The sequence below is a fragment of the Gopherus evgoodei genome, chromosome 9 (assembly GCF_007399415.2).
Source record: "Gopherus evgoodei ecotype Sinaloan lineage chromosome 9, rGopEvg1_v1.p, whole genome shotgun sequence".
In the NCBI taxonomy this organism is placed as follows: domain Eukaryota; kingdom Metazoa; phylum Chordata; order Testudines; family Testudinidae; genus Gopherus; species Gopherus evgoodei.
Window position 1 is genome coordinate 62,072,858 of NC_044330.1, and position 16,453 is coordinate 62,089,310.

At 49.6% G+C, this 16,453-nt stretch overlaps 1 protein-coding gene across 5 annotated transcripts in view; it reads left to right on the forward strand.

The window, feature by feature from the left end:
* The window catches only part of LOC115657517 (probable E3 ubiquitin-protein ligase MID2), a 401,900-nt gene that overhangs the window by 256,136 nt on the left and 129,311 nt on the right, over positions 1-16,453 (forward strand). For all 5 annotated transcript variants that reach the window (XM_030575451.1, XM_030575455.1, XM_030575456.1 and 2 more), the window contains exon 4: positions 4,117-4,224. In XM_030575451.1, the coding sequence (XP_030431311.1) occupies positions 4,117-4,224 (108 nt within the window). The remainder of the gene's footprint in view (positions 1-4,116; positions 4,225-16,453) is intronic.

Here is a 16,453-nt window from a genome sequence, read left to right on the forward strand (position 1 = left end):
TCTCCCTACCTGTCCTTCCTGAGCAAGTTGTATCCTTCTATACCAATATTCCAGTCGTGCATATTATCTCACCAAGTCTCCGTGATGCCAACTATGTCATAATTGTGTTTATTTATTAGCATTTCGAGTACTTCCTGATTATTTCCCATTCTTCTTGCATTAGTATACAGATATCTAAAATACTGATTTGATTCCGCCCCCCCCCCACAGTTCTGTCTTGTCTCTCCCTTATTTCTGCTTAACAGCCCATGCTCCCCCCCGAAGTATGACCCTTCTCCCAGGTCTCCCATGTTTTTGACTTATCTGTGGGCTTTGATCACTTGCCCCTGTCAAACCTAGTTTAAAGCCCTCCTCACTAGGTTAGCCAATCTGTAGTCAAATATGCTCTTCCCCTTCCTCGCTAGGTGGACCCCATCTCTTTTTAGCAATCCTTCTTCCTGGAACAGCATCCCATGGTCAAGGAGGCCAAAGCCCTCCTAGCAACACCATCTTTGCAACCAGGCATTCACCTCCAGAATGTATCTGTCTCTGCCGAGGTCCCTACCCTTGACTGGAAGGACTGAAGAGAACACCACCTGCGCTCCCAACTCTCTTACCCTTACTCCCAGAGCCCTGTGGTCACTTCTGATCTGCTGAGGGTCATATCTTGCAGTATCATTAGTGCCCACATGGATGAGTAGCATGGGGTAGTAGTCAGAGGGCCAGATGATCCTCAACAGTCCTTCCGTAACATCTTGGATATGGGCCCCTGGCAGGCAGCATACCTCTTGGGATGCCATGTCCAGGCAACAGAATAGTGCCTCCGTCCCTCTCAGAAGAGTCTCCAACCACCATTTTCCTACGTTTCCTCCTAGGAGTGGTGGCTCTGATCCTCCCAGTCTTGGGGTTATGTGGCTTCTTCTCTTCAGTCTTTGGGGGTGATTCCTCATCACTTGTTGCCAGGGCAGCATAACAGTTCTCCATCACCATGGTGAGTGGGCTGGGAGTAGGAGTGGAGCACTGCCTGCTGCCAGAAGTAACCAGCAGCCAGTGTCCTCCCTATATCAGAGCCTTATCCTCCTCCTTTGGTGGCAAGAGAGCAGTCCTCTCTAGCTGGATAGTGTCCTCAACCTTGGGGCAACAAAAATGATTAGGGGGCTGGAGCACATGACTTATGAGGAGAGGCTGAGGGAACTGGGATTGTTTAGTCTGCAGAAGAGAAGAATGAGGGGGAATTTGATAGCTGCTTTCAACTACCTGAAAGGGGGTTTCAAAGAGGATGGATCTAGACTGTTCTCAGTGGTACCTGATGACAGAACAAGGAGTAATGGTCTCAAGTTCTAGTGGGGGAGGTTTAGGTTGGATATTAGGAAAAACTTTTTCACTCAGAGAGTGGTGAAGCGCTGGAATGGGTTACCTAGAGAGGTGGTGGAATCTCCTTCCTTAGAGGTTTTTAAGGTCAGGCTTGACAAAGCCTGACAGGGATGATTTAGTTGGGAATTGGTCCTGCTTTGAGCAGGGGGTTGGACTAGATGACCTCCTGAAGTCTCTTCTAACCCTGATATTCTATGATTCTATTCTATGATTCTACGTCTCCATACGAATACTCTCGAGAAATTCCTCGTGTGCACGGGTGCTCCTTAGCCTGGCCACCTCTTCCTGTAGTCTCCCAGCTGCTTCCTGAGAGATTCCACCAGCAGGCACCTCTCACACTGGATGGTCCCCCCAGCCTGGCTTTCTGTGAGTGGGAAATGCAGGCCACAGTCTCTGCAAATCCACATCAGCATCTGGGTAGAGGCATTAACCGTTTTGAAAGCAGAAGTTTTGATTTTTCAATTCAAACTGAATTTTTATTTGAAATATATTTTGATGTCCTTCCCAAAACATTTACAGGGTAAAAAAATCAGGTAATGGAACATTTAGTTTCTGATCTAACAAAATGTTGTTCATTTGACCCAGGGACCTGCTGTCTGCTCCACTGCAAGCTGCACGACTGACCTGGTGGGATCCGCCCTGTGTCTAGTCGATGATTATCCATGTTAAAGCAAACCCCGCCATTCCACTAGGCATTGGCCCCTGTGTCAGCAGAGTCAGTGGAGAGGGCAATGGCTGAATGTGCCACTGAGACTGCCCTTGTCACTCTCCCTGAGAGCAGGGCTGAGACCTGCTGGCTGCTTAGCGTGGGTGAAGCGGGCCTGCTGCTGCCCATGGTGAACCCGTTCGGTGGATTAAGGTCTCTCTGCTGAGTACCCTCCATCCAGCTGGAATCTGTCCTGAGCACCTTGGGCTGGCTCCCAGAGGCTGTTACTCTCCAGGGCCTTTTCACCAGTACTCAGGCCATTTAGTGTTTAGGACCAAATTTACAAATCACCGGAAAGAAAGAACAGTGGTAAAACAAGGGAAAATAAGCTGGCCTGTCCCCCAGGAAACAGCAGGCCAGCTTTCTTGTTATTTCTTCATTTAGCCATTTGCATGTAAATCTGCTGCATCTTCTTCTTTAATCCACTGCAATTCTCTTCCTGACTGATCTCCTTTTTAAGTTCTGCTGTGTTCCTCATCGCCTGCCTCAGCCCCTCCTCACTCTGACCCCAATAGCATGGTTGACTTCAGATCGCATGTGTACAGAAGTGTTTGATAATCCTCCAGCTGCTCCTCCGTGCTGAGGCCTAGAACTATACTACCAGAGGTGAAAATAAGGTGGTATAGCGTACCAGCAAGAGCCGGTACGCCATGCTGGACTGGACCGGCTTCTCCGGTGGTGATTTAAAGGGCCTGGGGCTCCCCACAGTGACAGGAACAGCAGGCCCTTTAAATCCCCGCCCAAGCTCTGCTGCCCTAGGACAGCAGCGGCAGGGCTCCCACGATGATTTAAAGGGCCCAGAGCTCCGCAGCCCCAGGCCCTTTAATTCACCCCTGAGCCCTGGGGCTCCCAGCTGCCTGTGCAGCTGGTAGCTCCACAGCAAGAGCCCCAGGGCCTTTAAATCTGGAAAGGCCCTGCCTTTTCCGGTTGAGGCCACGCCCCCTCTCAGAACTCCTGGGTACTGGTAAGTCCTTTAAGTTACTTTCAGCTTTGTATACTGCTGACCTTTCTGCACCAACCTAGGGACTTTGGTACTTTGCATCTGCCCTGCTGCATAAATGCTGCATTATTTTAGCTGCATCTGCCTACAAGAAAGCAATGGATTCTGTCTTGTAGTGTAAAATGGCAAAGCTCCATTCTAGCTCCTGCCTGCTATTCCATTAGAAGCCTAATTCACCCCTCGCATTTTATTCTTTCTCCATGCCCTTTGATGGTGACAGCTTAGTGACTCCTGCTCTGCAATCTCACATTGCTTGAGAGGTCACGGACCCTTTCTTTGTTACGATCAGTTGGAAAGACCCCTTTGGATATATGCTCTGTACAGACAAGCTGGGCCCCAGCATGCTGGGGCATTAAGGCAGGTTGTGGAATCCCTGTTACTGTTGGTTTTAAAGAACAGGTTAGACAAACACCTATCAGGGATGATCTTGGTTTCCTTGGCCCTGTCTCAGCAAAGAAGGCTGCACCAGATGACCTCTCAAGGTCCCCTTCAACCCTATATTTTTATTATTCTAATTATTAGAACCCTGACCCTCATTGGCACTAGCTAGGTTCTAATGGTTGAGCTGTCTGTGCTGGCCTGTGGCCATTAGTATCCAGAAGAAGGCTCAGATTGTGTCATGTGAACTGATTGTATTGGAGAACGTGTCTCTTGCTCCTTTCTGGTCATGGTTGGACACCCAAGGGAACGGCTCTTTCCCGCATCATGAGGGGCCCTGTCATTTGACCTAAGGACAGAAGCTCAGGCTCCAGCTTTGAAGAGTTTAATATCTAGCATTGCTTTGGTGCCTTCCTCCTGCCCCTGAAATGGGAATGAATACAGGACATGGCAGCCTGCTTCTATTTTTATTGCCTGCACAGCAGTAACTGTTAACAGTATTAAGTCCTCCCCACTTCCGTCCCTGGCAGCTGCACAGGCCTTGGCTGACAAGAGGGGGCCTGTTGTGGTAAGCTGTTGTTTATCTCTCTGTCAGAGATGTCAGAGCTGCTGGAGTTGCCAGACTCTGAGTCAGCGTGTTGCATTCTAACAGCTTGGGGTTTCTGCTGTTTCTGCCTAGGTGAACACAGCCATGCATGAGGCCAAGCTGATGGAGGAATTTGATGAGCTCATGGAGATCATCCGGCAGCGCAAGCAAGTGATTGCTGTCAAGATCAAGGAGACGAAGGTAAGTGTCGCTCTGAGGTGTGCGTGCCCAATGCTGATGCCACAATTACTTGGGGGAAGTGCTGTGGACACTGGTGCTGTTGCTCCTATGACATCCCTGCCCCAGATTTTCAGATCAGCTTTGCCAACTTGCCCAGTCCTCTTGGTTTCATGATACAGCATCCTCTCCAGGACAGCATGCTCCCATCCATGGGGCTGACATGTCAGCAAAGAAAGCCACAGAGGAGGAAGATGTACCTTGAGTAAGTGGTCTAAGAGTCCGGGAGACCCACTGGAAAAGATTGGTGTGTCTGGAAATGAGCTTCAAGTCTCAGCATTTCAGAGTTTGCAATGGAGTGGCCAAGAAGTAGCCTACAGAAGGGATAGGATGTGCCAAGGCTGGGTCCTCTAATTCTTTTAAACATAGAGGACAAGGCAGGGAGTGCTTTTCAGAGATGCTTTGTGTGATAGTGGCAGACCAGGTGCCAGCTCATGCCAAAGTCCCCAGGTCTCAACTAAACACTGACAAACACCTAGCTGGAACCAGTCTGACTCACCTGTGGGTTAGTATAGTTGAAACATTAAAATTATAAGAATGTGTTTAGTGTTTAAACTTTATGAAATGCCTGTGAGTTGCTGCCTGCACTAATCTCACTTACAGCATCGGTATCCCACGGTTGAGCATTGGTACTGTAAGCTTCTGTTACTACGTAAATCACTGGACAGGAAAGAGGCATTAAGTAATATGAAGTGCCGCACTGCAACCTTCCAGCCTCAGATGCAGCAGAGGAGACCACTGCAGGGGAATGGGCCCAATTACAGCGCCTGAGAGCACCTTAAGAATGTGAGCATCACAGACTTATGATGGAATTACCAGTCAGGGAGTCTAAGGCAGCTGGGGCAGCTGAGGAGAGAGCCCACCAAAGACACCGGGAACAAGTAACAGCAGTCAAAGCCAACAAAGAAACTGAGGAGCGGGCACACAGGTGTCTGATGGAAGCTCAAACATTTCAGCCCAAATTACAGGAGAAGCAAAAGGAGCCAGTGAGTACACCTGCCCCCGCCCCCAACACAAGGGAGTAGGAGAAAGTCTGCCTAATTTATAAAGAAACTGACTGTACAGAAGAGTTCCAGTCCACCTTGGAGAGACTACTTAGGCTGCACAATATCTCATCAGATAAACAGATGCCTGTTCTCTTAACCAGCATATCTGTGAAGCCAGACAAGTTTTGAATGATCTGGAGGAGGGTGGTGTAAAGGTGAAGAAGAAATTTAAAGGAAATGTATTGGAAAGATTGAAGATTACCTCTGAGATCTGTTGACTGAAGGCTCGAAACATCAGCCTGTTGGACAATGTCATTCATATTGAACAGGTGTATAAAATATGTCATTTTAAGAGAAAATGGATAATCGAGGTGGGTGCTGAAGGTGATGATGGAAAACTGTTTGAGCTGATAGCCCAGAAGCAGTTGCTCTGGGTGGTTATGGATGAGGTGAAGAGAGCCATCTGTGACAAAAAGCCAGACGCAGTTTTAGAGGCTGCAGAAATTGCTTATGATGTTGAGTCAAGGGCCCATGGGGGTAGGCGAGTAAATCCGAGAGGAAGGGAAATCCCCATGTCACCCAGGGTAAGAAGGAAGTGGTGACTGGAAAGAAACCTAACCCCACTTAGATAAAAGCCCTGAAGAGAACCAAAGTTTTAAAGCCACCTACCAACAGGAAAGGCAAGTCAATCACCAGAAGGGAGAGAGGCATTAAGTAATGTGAAGTGCTGCTCTGCAACTGAAGGTGTGACGTCCTACCCAAAAGGAAAAGCCAGTTAACATCAGAAAAATTATTGTGGCATGTTAAAGAGGACAAAAGACTTTGTTGCTCTGTTGCCCCTTCCTCCCCCATGAAGAGAGGGTAGTCACGCATGTTAACGCTGATATAGTGCCTGAGGATTTTACACTTGATAATTGGTTGGGAACATCTAAGTACATAATTCACAGTCAATTTGGAGGTTTTGTCCTGGGTCTTACCAGCCTGCCCTGAGATTGGTGTTCATGCTCCTGAGTCACTGCAGACAGCTTGACACTTGGTAAAATCCATTTTTCTCATTCAGCTCTTATGACAATGAGACTAATAAGCAAACGATGCTGTAGCTCAGTGCGTAGTGCTCCCTGGAGCCGTAGCTTTGCAGAGCCCTTCAAGGGGCCAGCACCTGCACTGTCCAGCCACTCTAGAGACTCACATATCTTACAGCACACAGGGTATGTTGTCATGTTGATATCATTGAGTTGTGCTTCACAAATTCATGAGATGCCGTTAATTTGTCCTACTCCAGCAGCGCTTTTTGGAATAGGCTTTGAATAGCAGCTGTAGTTCAGAGCTTTGAGTTAGATCCCAATAGTGCAGGGAGTGCAGCAGCTATTCTGTATTAGCTCTTACACAGCCATGGACCAGAATGCTGGCTGCCACATGCACATGAATGTCTCTTTGCACATCCTATCAGATAAACCTGAGCCCCTCTTCCATCTCTTCCACATGTGCTGACATTGCAGTGACACCTGGCAGCCTTTTTAAAACAGAGTAGGGATTATTAATCAATTGGGATACTGCATCAGGAAGTCCTTAGGATAGCTAAGAGAGACAAAGGTGAAGATGGAGTTCAGACTGGCCAATGTCAGGGTAGTACCCAGCCAAGCCACTGTAGATTGGCTCTGTCAATCCTCTCTCTGTCTTTGTGTCTCTTCAAGAACTAGCTCCTAACACAGCCACCTCACACCTTTTGCTCCATTGTCTTCCTCCTGCCAGGACGCATGCTGAGTTCACATGTTCTGCCTGAGGGAGTTTCCCATTGTTAGGTGCCAGTTGTTCTGCACTTGGGGTCCTTTTGTCTTTCCAGATCGTCCATAGATATGGTCAGTTTCAACCAGTCCTGAATGACCCACTCCTACCTCCCCAGACAGTTGCATGACCCCGGTACCTGAAGTCTCCTGCTCTGCCCCAGGAGCATTTTAACGTTTCTGTACTTTCTGGGTAGCAATCCCATGTCAGGTAAGCAGGGCCAGTTTTACGCCAATTCCATCAATTCCTCGGAATCAGGCCCTGCGCTGAAGAAGGCACCACGTCTGTGCGTAAAGGGGCCCCGCTCCAGGGGTCATCGATGGCGAGGGGTCCGCTCTGAGGGTCTTTGGTGGTGGGGGGGTCCTTTGGTGCCATGGAAGACCTGGAGCGGATCCCTTGCCGCCGAAGTACTTCCGAAGCCCCAGACTGCCACCGAGTATTCCAGTCGGGCCCTGCGGGTCATAAAGCCGGCCCTGCAGGTAAGTCACTGCTATTCACACAAATATTACAGAAAATTCCTACTTTGGCCCAGCAATAACCCACATCGTTTGGCACCAAATAGCATTCCGAATGTGGCCAGAGCTACACGTTATTACAGAGTATTGTTTGTGAGAATCTTCTCCAGTTTTGCTCTTTAGTGTTTTAACATTGTAACATCATCACCGGAAGGAGTTGTTATAATCTGTGTGGTATGTGAAACGTATACTCCAAAGGGTCTGTCATGGCCTGTCTTTTAATGTGCTTTTGACTCCCCACCTCCTGAAGTTATATGTGAATCTGGGTGGCTCCTCACTGCTCTTATCCTCAGAGTTCAACTGTCTCGGACAAATTAATATTTGAAAGGCCACAGATGGTATCTGGTTTGGGGAGGAGAATGGTACAGATTTGCATGATAGATTGTTGTAGTCACATCTGCCCAGGTAATTTCTTAAGGGGTTTTATAACGCTGCTATGTTACTGCGATAATGTTAATGTCGAAGGGCCATCTTAGACCTACACAGCAGATCAGTTAAAAGCTGAAAACTCTGCAATCTACTTAACGTTAAGTTTGTTGGGTATTCCAGTGGTTTCTGTATAATAGGGAGATATGTGGTGCTTGAATTAACTCTGACGCTAAAACTAGCGTGGGTTCATCTTGTCAGTACTGGTGCTCCAGCCTTTAAATGTGAAATGTTGCTCCACCTCTGTGACAGTGGCCTCACAGAGTTCCATCGTCGTTGTGTATGAACTGATTTCCTCTCTCATATTTGCTCTGGTTGTAAGTAAAAGGATGTTCTCCAACAGCCAACCCTTCAAACCCACCCTAGCATTTGACGGTCACCTCAAGCTCTTTCCATCTTGTGCATCAGCCCAGAGAATAAAGGGGTCTGAGAGCCCAATTCCAGCCCTAGTGATTGCACAGGTGTCACTGACCTGCAGGTTACGCTGTTTGAGAGGGTCTGTATGAGAGAGCCCAGCTTGACTTTCAGATCCCAGAGGGAGTTTGCAGGGATGGCACTTGTAACAGGGTGGGAGGGTTCCTTGCAACCTGAGCAAATGTGGAAAGGAAACGAGTGATACCCAGTGGACAGGGAACCTCACAATGCTATTTATAGAGTCACTTTTCAGGGGAGAATCACCAGTTCATGACAAGTCTCCGAGAGGATGCCTACAGAAGAGCTGGGATGTAATTCTCAGTTCAGGTAGACATGCATGCATTAGCTGTGCTTAAGGTAGTGCCTAAAAATAGCAGAGTGGCTTTAGCAGCTTAGGCTAGCCACCCAAACAGTCCCTCCTGACTCTTCCCTCCTTCCCCCACCACACACCCAGTCCACGCCACTGCAGCCTCACCACTATTTATAGGTGTTAGCTTAAGCAGCACGAATGCATGTATGACTACACCAGCTATGAACTACACCTCCCAGCTACAGGGTAGACTGTACCCTGTTTGTGCCTCTTGTAAGCTGCCAGTGCCATGGACATTCTAACTCACTGTGGCACAAGGACAGCAGTCACAGATAGCCTGAGCTCCATTGTAGGTTTGATTGTGCACAGCTAAGTGGGAGTCTGGCTCCTGGAGTTACGTCTTTTGTCTGAGAAAGTATGAAAGAGGTCCCAAAAGGCTGGAGACTGTTCAGATCACATGATGCTGGTTACAAATAATGCAGGAAAAAGGACACTTCCCTGTGTGTTTAGAGGGGAAGTTGAGATGGTGATAAAAAAGTTTCACTTCTGAGCACTGTAGTGACTGCCAGTGGTCATCCTAGCTACTCTCCAGGCTAATGAAATGTAAGTAAATGCTAAGCTGTTTGTGGCTCCAGCTGCTTTCTTTCTCTAATTCAGAAGCAATGTTGAGAACCAAGCAGCTGGAGCATTATAGAAACGACAGACTGTGCTACTCAATCATAGATAACCGAGTACCAATATGGAGTGTCTTTCCAAGAGCAAAATGAAAACCAATTTCTTTGATCAGCCCCCAACTGCAAATATTTGTAAAATCTGCAGGGGAAAAAAATCAAAAAGTGGGGGGAGGGGAGGAAAGGGGAGATGGGTAGCAAACTGCAGATAAATGAAACATTAAAAACTGACAATCAGGAAATAGTTTGACTGATAAATTGCCAATTCCTTTTCCATACATTCTGTGGTGTTTGTTCTGGTGAATGACCCTACTTAGATGAGATGAGCCACATCACTGCATCAGATGGCCTGATAGCAGCAGGTGGGGAATTGTTGGGTTTTGTTACTGTTAAATAAGTTGTCAAGGATATTTGTACCTTATATTTCTGGTAGCCCTAGGAGAGGGCAGGTGTCTGGGGGAGCCCCCCGAGAGCTAGAGCATGGAAAGCCCAGTGCTGGGTGCACCTGAGTGCTGTTATGCTGCATCCCGGTGGCCCCCCGCCCCGCTTGCTGCAATGCCTGGGTGCTACTCTGTTGACCAGGGTACTTATTTGCAGGCTGGGTTTTATCTTGTTTTAATACATCATGGTTGAAATCTTTGTTTAGTTCTAAAATGTGGTAGAAGGAACCTCTGTCTTCAAACTAGCACCATGCACCTCTCAGGAACTAAAAATCCCAAAGGAGGCATCTCTTTAATGCATGGTGTAACCTGGGCTTTGTTCATCAGAGCTTTTTGCCACTAAGGGTATGTCTACACTGCCCACCAGATCAGCGGGTAGCGATCAATCTATCATGGATCTTTATCGCGCGTAGTGTAGATGCAATAAATTGATCCCCTATCACTCTCCCATCGATTGCTGAACTCCAGCTTGTCGAGAGGCGGAAGCAAAGTCAACGGGGGAGCCGCAGCAATCGACCCCGCTCCGTGAGGATGTGAGGTAAGTCGAACTAAGATATGTCGACTTCAGCTACGCTGTTCTCGTAGCTGAAGTTGCGTATCTTAGGTTGATTCCCCCCGCCCCCAGTGTAGACCAGGCCTGTAATGCTTGTCTAGTCTTTTTTTAATACAGCAAGGCTTTCCTTTCTCGTTCCTTTTCTCCTTTTGATAATTTTCCTGATGAGCCTGGGCATAAAATGAACCATCCATCAGCCCATTAAGTCCCAGCAGGAGAGTCACTGCCTTGTGCAAATATCCATTTGAAGTTTTGTCCACCTTGCTGTTAGTCAGAATGAGCCTGCATGTCTCACTCAGCACAGGCTGTGATGGTTTGGTTCCCATAATGATGAATGAAGGTGTGCGTTACAGATTGGCAGGAGAGATGCATGGCCCGTTGGCGGAACAAATGGATTAATCAGCCCATCCTGGCATTCATAACTCCCTCCTGCAGCCACCAGTAACCAAGTGACACCCAAGCCCAGTGCAGTTGTGTTGGCATTGTGATGTAGGGAGGAGAGAGACTCATAGTCCAAGTGCTCTGGGATGGTATAGCACAATGCACAGAGCAGGAGGAGATCAGCTGTGTGAGGAGGAGGGCAATGCAGGGCACAGAGGCAGTAGGACATGAGGTTGCTGTGAAACTGAAATAGGCCATATCAGGCTACTCTGTCTTAGGTACACAAAGGAGCCATTATTTTGGAAGGAGTGTTTAACTGCCTGGAGTTCCATTTTGTGTGGCAAAAAATGCAGATTCAGATCAACTGCAACATGTGAGACAGATGTCTCTTGCTACCCAGCTGGCAAAGGGTTCATTCTCCTTTACAAGACACTTCTGTCTCAGACCAGACCAACTCATTATACCTAAGACATTGCTTTCATCAATTTATCCATAAAGGGCTGCGCGTGAGGCCTCTACTGAAAGCTTGTAACTTACTGTAGGGCCCCTCTCCACCCAGTCAGGGCCGAATTAACTTTCTGTGGGCCCGGCGCCAAACATATTTGTGGGCCCCCCCGGGGAATAATTGTAAAAAGGGGCTGGGGGTAAAAGCACAGTGGGGCAGGAGCTAGGGTTGGTCTCTGGAGCAAGGAAGGGGTCAGGGGTAAACTTCAAGCGCAGCAGGGCTGGGGAGGGGGTAAACAGGATCCCCCCCGCCCCTGCCCACATAGAGGGGGTACCTACCTGGTTCTAGCTCATTCTCTTTGTCTCTCTCTGACCTGAGCTTCCCCTTCTCCTGCAGCAGCAGGACAGGTTCTCTTCCAGCCCTCTGGGGTGGGTGTTGGGAGTGGGAGGAGCGGAGGCTAATGTGGTTACTCCTATAACTGGACATTTAGTTTCCAGTCAGCACAGCTAACCGGACACTCAGATCCCGTTTTCTACTGGAGTTTCCAGTCTAAAACTGGATACCAGGCAACATGGCTGCCAGGAAGGCCTGAGCGGGGGAGAGGGGCAAGCAATCATTTTTAAAAGTAAGAGGGCTAAGCCTTAAGGGGGGACAAGTGGTGGGTGGGCTAGGGAGTGGAGAGGAGCTAGTGGGCAGGGCCATGTCTGCTGTACTGCCCAGGTAGGTTGGAGATTGTGGGGATCGGCTGACACAATATCCGGGGCCGATGCAAGGATATTTTGCACCCTAGGCAAAACTTCCACATTGCGTCCCCTCTGGAGCATCACTTATTATAAACTTTCAAAAATGAATACAGTGGAGTCACATCTGACGTGGGGGTTAGGTTCTAAGGTCAGCACGTAAGAAGAAAATCACGTATAGTGAAAATTACCATAAACTACAGTATACATAGTATACACTGTCTACACTAGAACAGGGATCCTCAACCTACGGCACACATGCCAAAGATGGCACGCAAGCTGATTTTTTATTTATTTATTTTTAAATGGCAGGCTGTGGGTCCCGACCACCACTGAGCCTGCTGCCAGCCTGGGGTTCCGTTCACTCAGCTATCAGCTGGGGTCCCAGCTGGTGACTCTGCTCAGCCTCTTGCCATTCACCCAGGCCGGCAGGAAGCTGAGCAGGGCCAGTGGCCAAGACCCTAGCTGGCAAGGGGCCAGCAGCCGGAACCCCAGATCATCAGCGGGCTGAGCAGGATTGGCGGCCAGGACCCCAGACAGCCTGCTGCTGGTCTGGGGTTCTGTCTGCTGGCTCCTGCCAGCCGGGGTCCCAGCTGCCGGCCCCACTCAGCCTGCTCAGTCAACTGCCAGCCGGGGTCCTGGACGCCGGATCCATTGAGCCTCCTGGTGGTCTGGGTGAATGGAATCCCAGGCCAGCAGGAGGCTGAGTGGGGCCGGTGGCCAGGATCCTGACTGGCAAGGGGCTGGCAGTCAGAACCCCAGACTGGCAGCAGGCTGAGTGTGGCTGGCGGCTGGGAGCTCAGCCCGCTGCCAGCTGGGGTCCCAGCCACCGGCTCCGCTCAGCCTCCTGCCGGCCTGGGTGAACAGAACCCCAGGATGGCGGACAGAATCCTGGGTGAATGGAACCCCAGACCATTCACCCAGGCTGGCAGCAGGTCAGCGGAGCTGGCTGGGACCCCCGCAGGCTGAGCGGGACTGGCGACTGGGACCCCGGCTGGCAGGAGCCGGCCACTGCTGGCTCTGCTCAGCCCGCTGCCAGCTAAGTGAACAGAACCCCAGGTCGGTAGCAGGCTCAGCGGCAGCCAGGACCCGCAGCCTGCCACTAAAAAAAAAAAAAAAAAAAAATCAGCTTGCGTGCCACCTTTGGGTTGAGGACCCCTGTTCCAGTGTATACTGTACTTTATGGTAATTTTCACTATACGCAATTTTCCTCTTACACGATGACTTTAGAACCAACCCCTGTGTAAGATGTGACTCCACTGTAGTGTTAAAAAAAAAATCGGGGCACCGCTTTTTGGCACCCCCAAATCTTGGAGCCCTAGGCAGTCACCTAGTTTGCCTAGTGGTTACACCGGCCCTGACAGTATTCCCAGCCCAGGTGACGTGACAGCCAGTGGTGGTTTTAGAGTTAGTGGAGCCCCCCAGCCCTTGCTCAGCTTCATTTTGGGGGCTCCTCCTTGGGACCCAGTCAAGAAAAAGAACATTCTCTCTTATCTCCCGCTGCCCCCATTTTTCATTCTTTTTTTCTTCATCCTCCTCCCATAAGTAATAGCAAATAAATGAAAATAAAGTGAGGTACTTTGATTGTTCTTGTTGCCTAACTTATTTTTCCACAAACCACTTGAAAATCACGAGGGGGGTCTCGATGGACCACTTAATGATCTTTCTAAATATTCTAAAAAAAATGTTCGGGTGCGGGGTCTGACCAGGAGCTAAGGTGAGGGAGGGGGCTCAGGGTTGGGGCAGGAGGTTGGGGTGTGGAGCACTTACCTGGGGCAGCTCCTTTTTGGTTCTCAGGATGGGGGTGGGGATGGGGGGGTGCAGGAGTAAGGGCAGGGGACTGGGGAGGTGTGAGGGGGGATGCAGGGTCAGGGAGGGGGGCTGGGAGAGTGTGAGGGGGTGCTGAGGTGTGAGGGGAGTGCAGGGTCAAGGGGCTCAGGGTGTGTGAGTGGGTGCAGGAGTCAGGGCAGGGGCTCAGGATATGTGAGGGGGAGCGGGTGCAGGGGTTAGGGTCATGGGGGTGCTCAAGCAGGGGGCTGGAGGAGGTATGCCCCAATTGCAGCCCCTTCTCCAAGACCTCACCCCTGCCTCTTCTCCTCCTCCTCTCCAGAGCGGTGTTCTGCCGCTCGCTCCTCCCTTGTCCCCCCTCCTGCCAGCAAGGCTGATCCAGCTGACTGGGGGTGGGGAAGGGAACATAGCACGCTGAGGAAAGAGGTGGGGGAGAGTCCTCACCCTGCTTCTTCTTCTCCTCCCCCTTGGAGTGGCATGCTGCAGCTTCGTCCTCCCCGCTCCTTCCTCGGCAGGGGACAATGTAGCACGCTGGGGAAAGGGGCGGGGCAGGAGCCAGGCTGCGGCAGCAGCAAGCTCTGACCCCACAGGAGAGAGTGGGGGGAAGGAGGCTGGAGAAGAGTGTGCTGGGGCCCCTTTTGACCGTGGGCCCAGCGCCATGGTGCCATTATAAATCCGGTATTGCACCTAGTTACCTCCTTTAGTGCCAGTTTCCTTTTTGATGGACAGGCCTGGGTTCTTCTGGATCCCACCTTCAGCTCAGCAGGGAGTAACTTCCTTTTTTTTTTTTAATGAAGATATACCTATCTCATAGAGCTGGAAGAGACCCTGAAAGGTCATTGAGTCCAGCCCCCTGCCTTCACTAGCTGGGCCAAGTACTGATTTTGCCCCAGATCCCCAAGTGGCCCCCTTAAGGACTGAGCTGACAACCCTAGGTTTAGCAGACCAATGCTCAAACCAATGCTCTGTATCACTCCTTCCTGGCAGGGTCACTAGGGGAGGAAAATTCTGACCACAGGATAACCCCCATTTACTTGCCCAAGAGTTGGAAACTCCCAAGAAATAATTAAACACACACAATATATTCAACACAAACACACAATATATTCAGCACTGTCAAATATATTAAACAGGAAGTGTATATAATATAGCAAGGTAAAAACTACTCTCAGGGTCACCAGTGTCCACGCTGATAAAACCCATGAATTTCCCTTGTCACTTTACCTAATATAGCAAATGTAAAATTAGTTTCCTGCTGATACATGCACTTTGTAGGGGCCCTTGATGGCCTGTGGCCACAATAATTTCTGTGCAGCAGTTAGCGATGTGGTGAGTCCCTCCACAGGTTTAATAGGCAGCAGATAATGAAATCCTGAAAGCCTCACCCCTGGCTTGAGGACACAGTTCAGGGATCTGGTGGTCTCCCAAACAATCTCCCGGACTATCTAGCTGAAGGATAGTGACTCTCAAGTCGGTGAACAGTCCTCAGGTTCAGAGATGGTGCTGGACTTCTCAGTCACCGCAGAGGGATTGATCTCTGCTTGCAGGAGTCAGGCTGTTTTTGGTGTCAGGATTTTCCCTCCCCAAAAAGCAGTGCAGGGCTCAGGGTGCATGTTACAAAATTCTACTAAAATCATAGTCTTAGTCTCCCATCCCAGCGCTCAGACACACTTGCAGCCAGAACAGAGCTCGCCATGTGGTTTCTAATCTTGCCTAGGGAGCTGCAGGGCTAAGTTTTCTCAAAGTTCTACAGACTGGGAGTCACTTTGGAGAGGGAGAGGCCCGAGCTGAGGGATGTTGCTGCCAGGCCCCCAGAGGCTGGTTTTCAGGGAGACCTTGCAGGCAAGCCTGGGCCTCACCAGTCCCCACTGCCAGCTCTGCCCTTTCCCTGGCTGGCTCCAGTTCCTCCAGACTGACATCTCTCCTCTCCAGGGCTGCTATTGGGCACTTGGGCAGGCTAGCTCTTCTTCCATGGCTTTCCCTTGTCAGTCATTTGACTCTGCCCCCTCTTTTCTCTCAGGCACTGTACCTCCCCACAGCGGGGGCCTTGCCACCCTCCTCGTGCCAACAAGGCCCCTGTTCTAAACAGCGTCTCTCCTCTCCCTCTGGGCTGCCCAGCAGACTCTGAGTCTGCCCTTGGCCTCTTCCTCCCAGGGACAGTGCCCCTCCCTGAGCTACCAGCACACAGAGACCCAGAGGCCTAGGGGTTACATTCTCCCTGGGTGAAAGTTCTTGCCATCCTTGGCAAGACTTCTTCTCTAACAACTCAAATATGCAAGCTCCTTTTCTTGAGGTCATAGTAAACATTGTAAAGCTAACAATGTTATTGTCCAATAAGCAGGTATCGCCATGTCAGAATATAACAATAATTTAAAAACAACCTTACATTGCTGTGCAATTTACATAGTAACCCTCTCTTACTATATTGAAATAAACTATTTCTTAGTTCCCCCTGGAGACTCCAAGTTTATTATCAGGCAAAAACTATAATAGACCACCCACACCCATCTGTGTACTAGAAGCAAAGGAATTGGAACATCTTAAGTGAGCATCTGTAGAGTTTCTCACTCTTTCTGAATGTTGAAGTACAGAAACTTCTTAGGGTCAGGGTTTTCAACAGTAATGAGTGCAGAACAATCAATGAGTTCCCATTCTGCAATATCTGTAAGTGGAACTATACTAGCTTGTGGACCACTTGCTCCTCGGGGCCAGCAAATGCTGCAAAAGAATGAAGTTGGG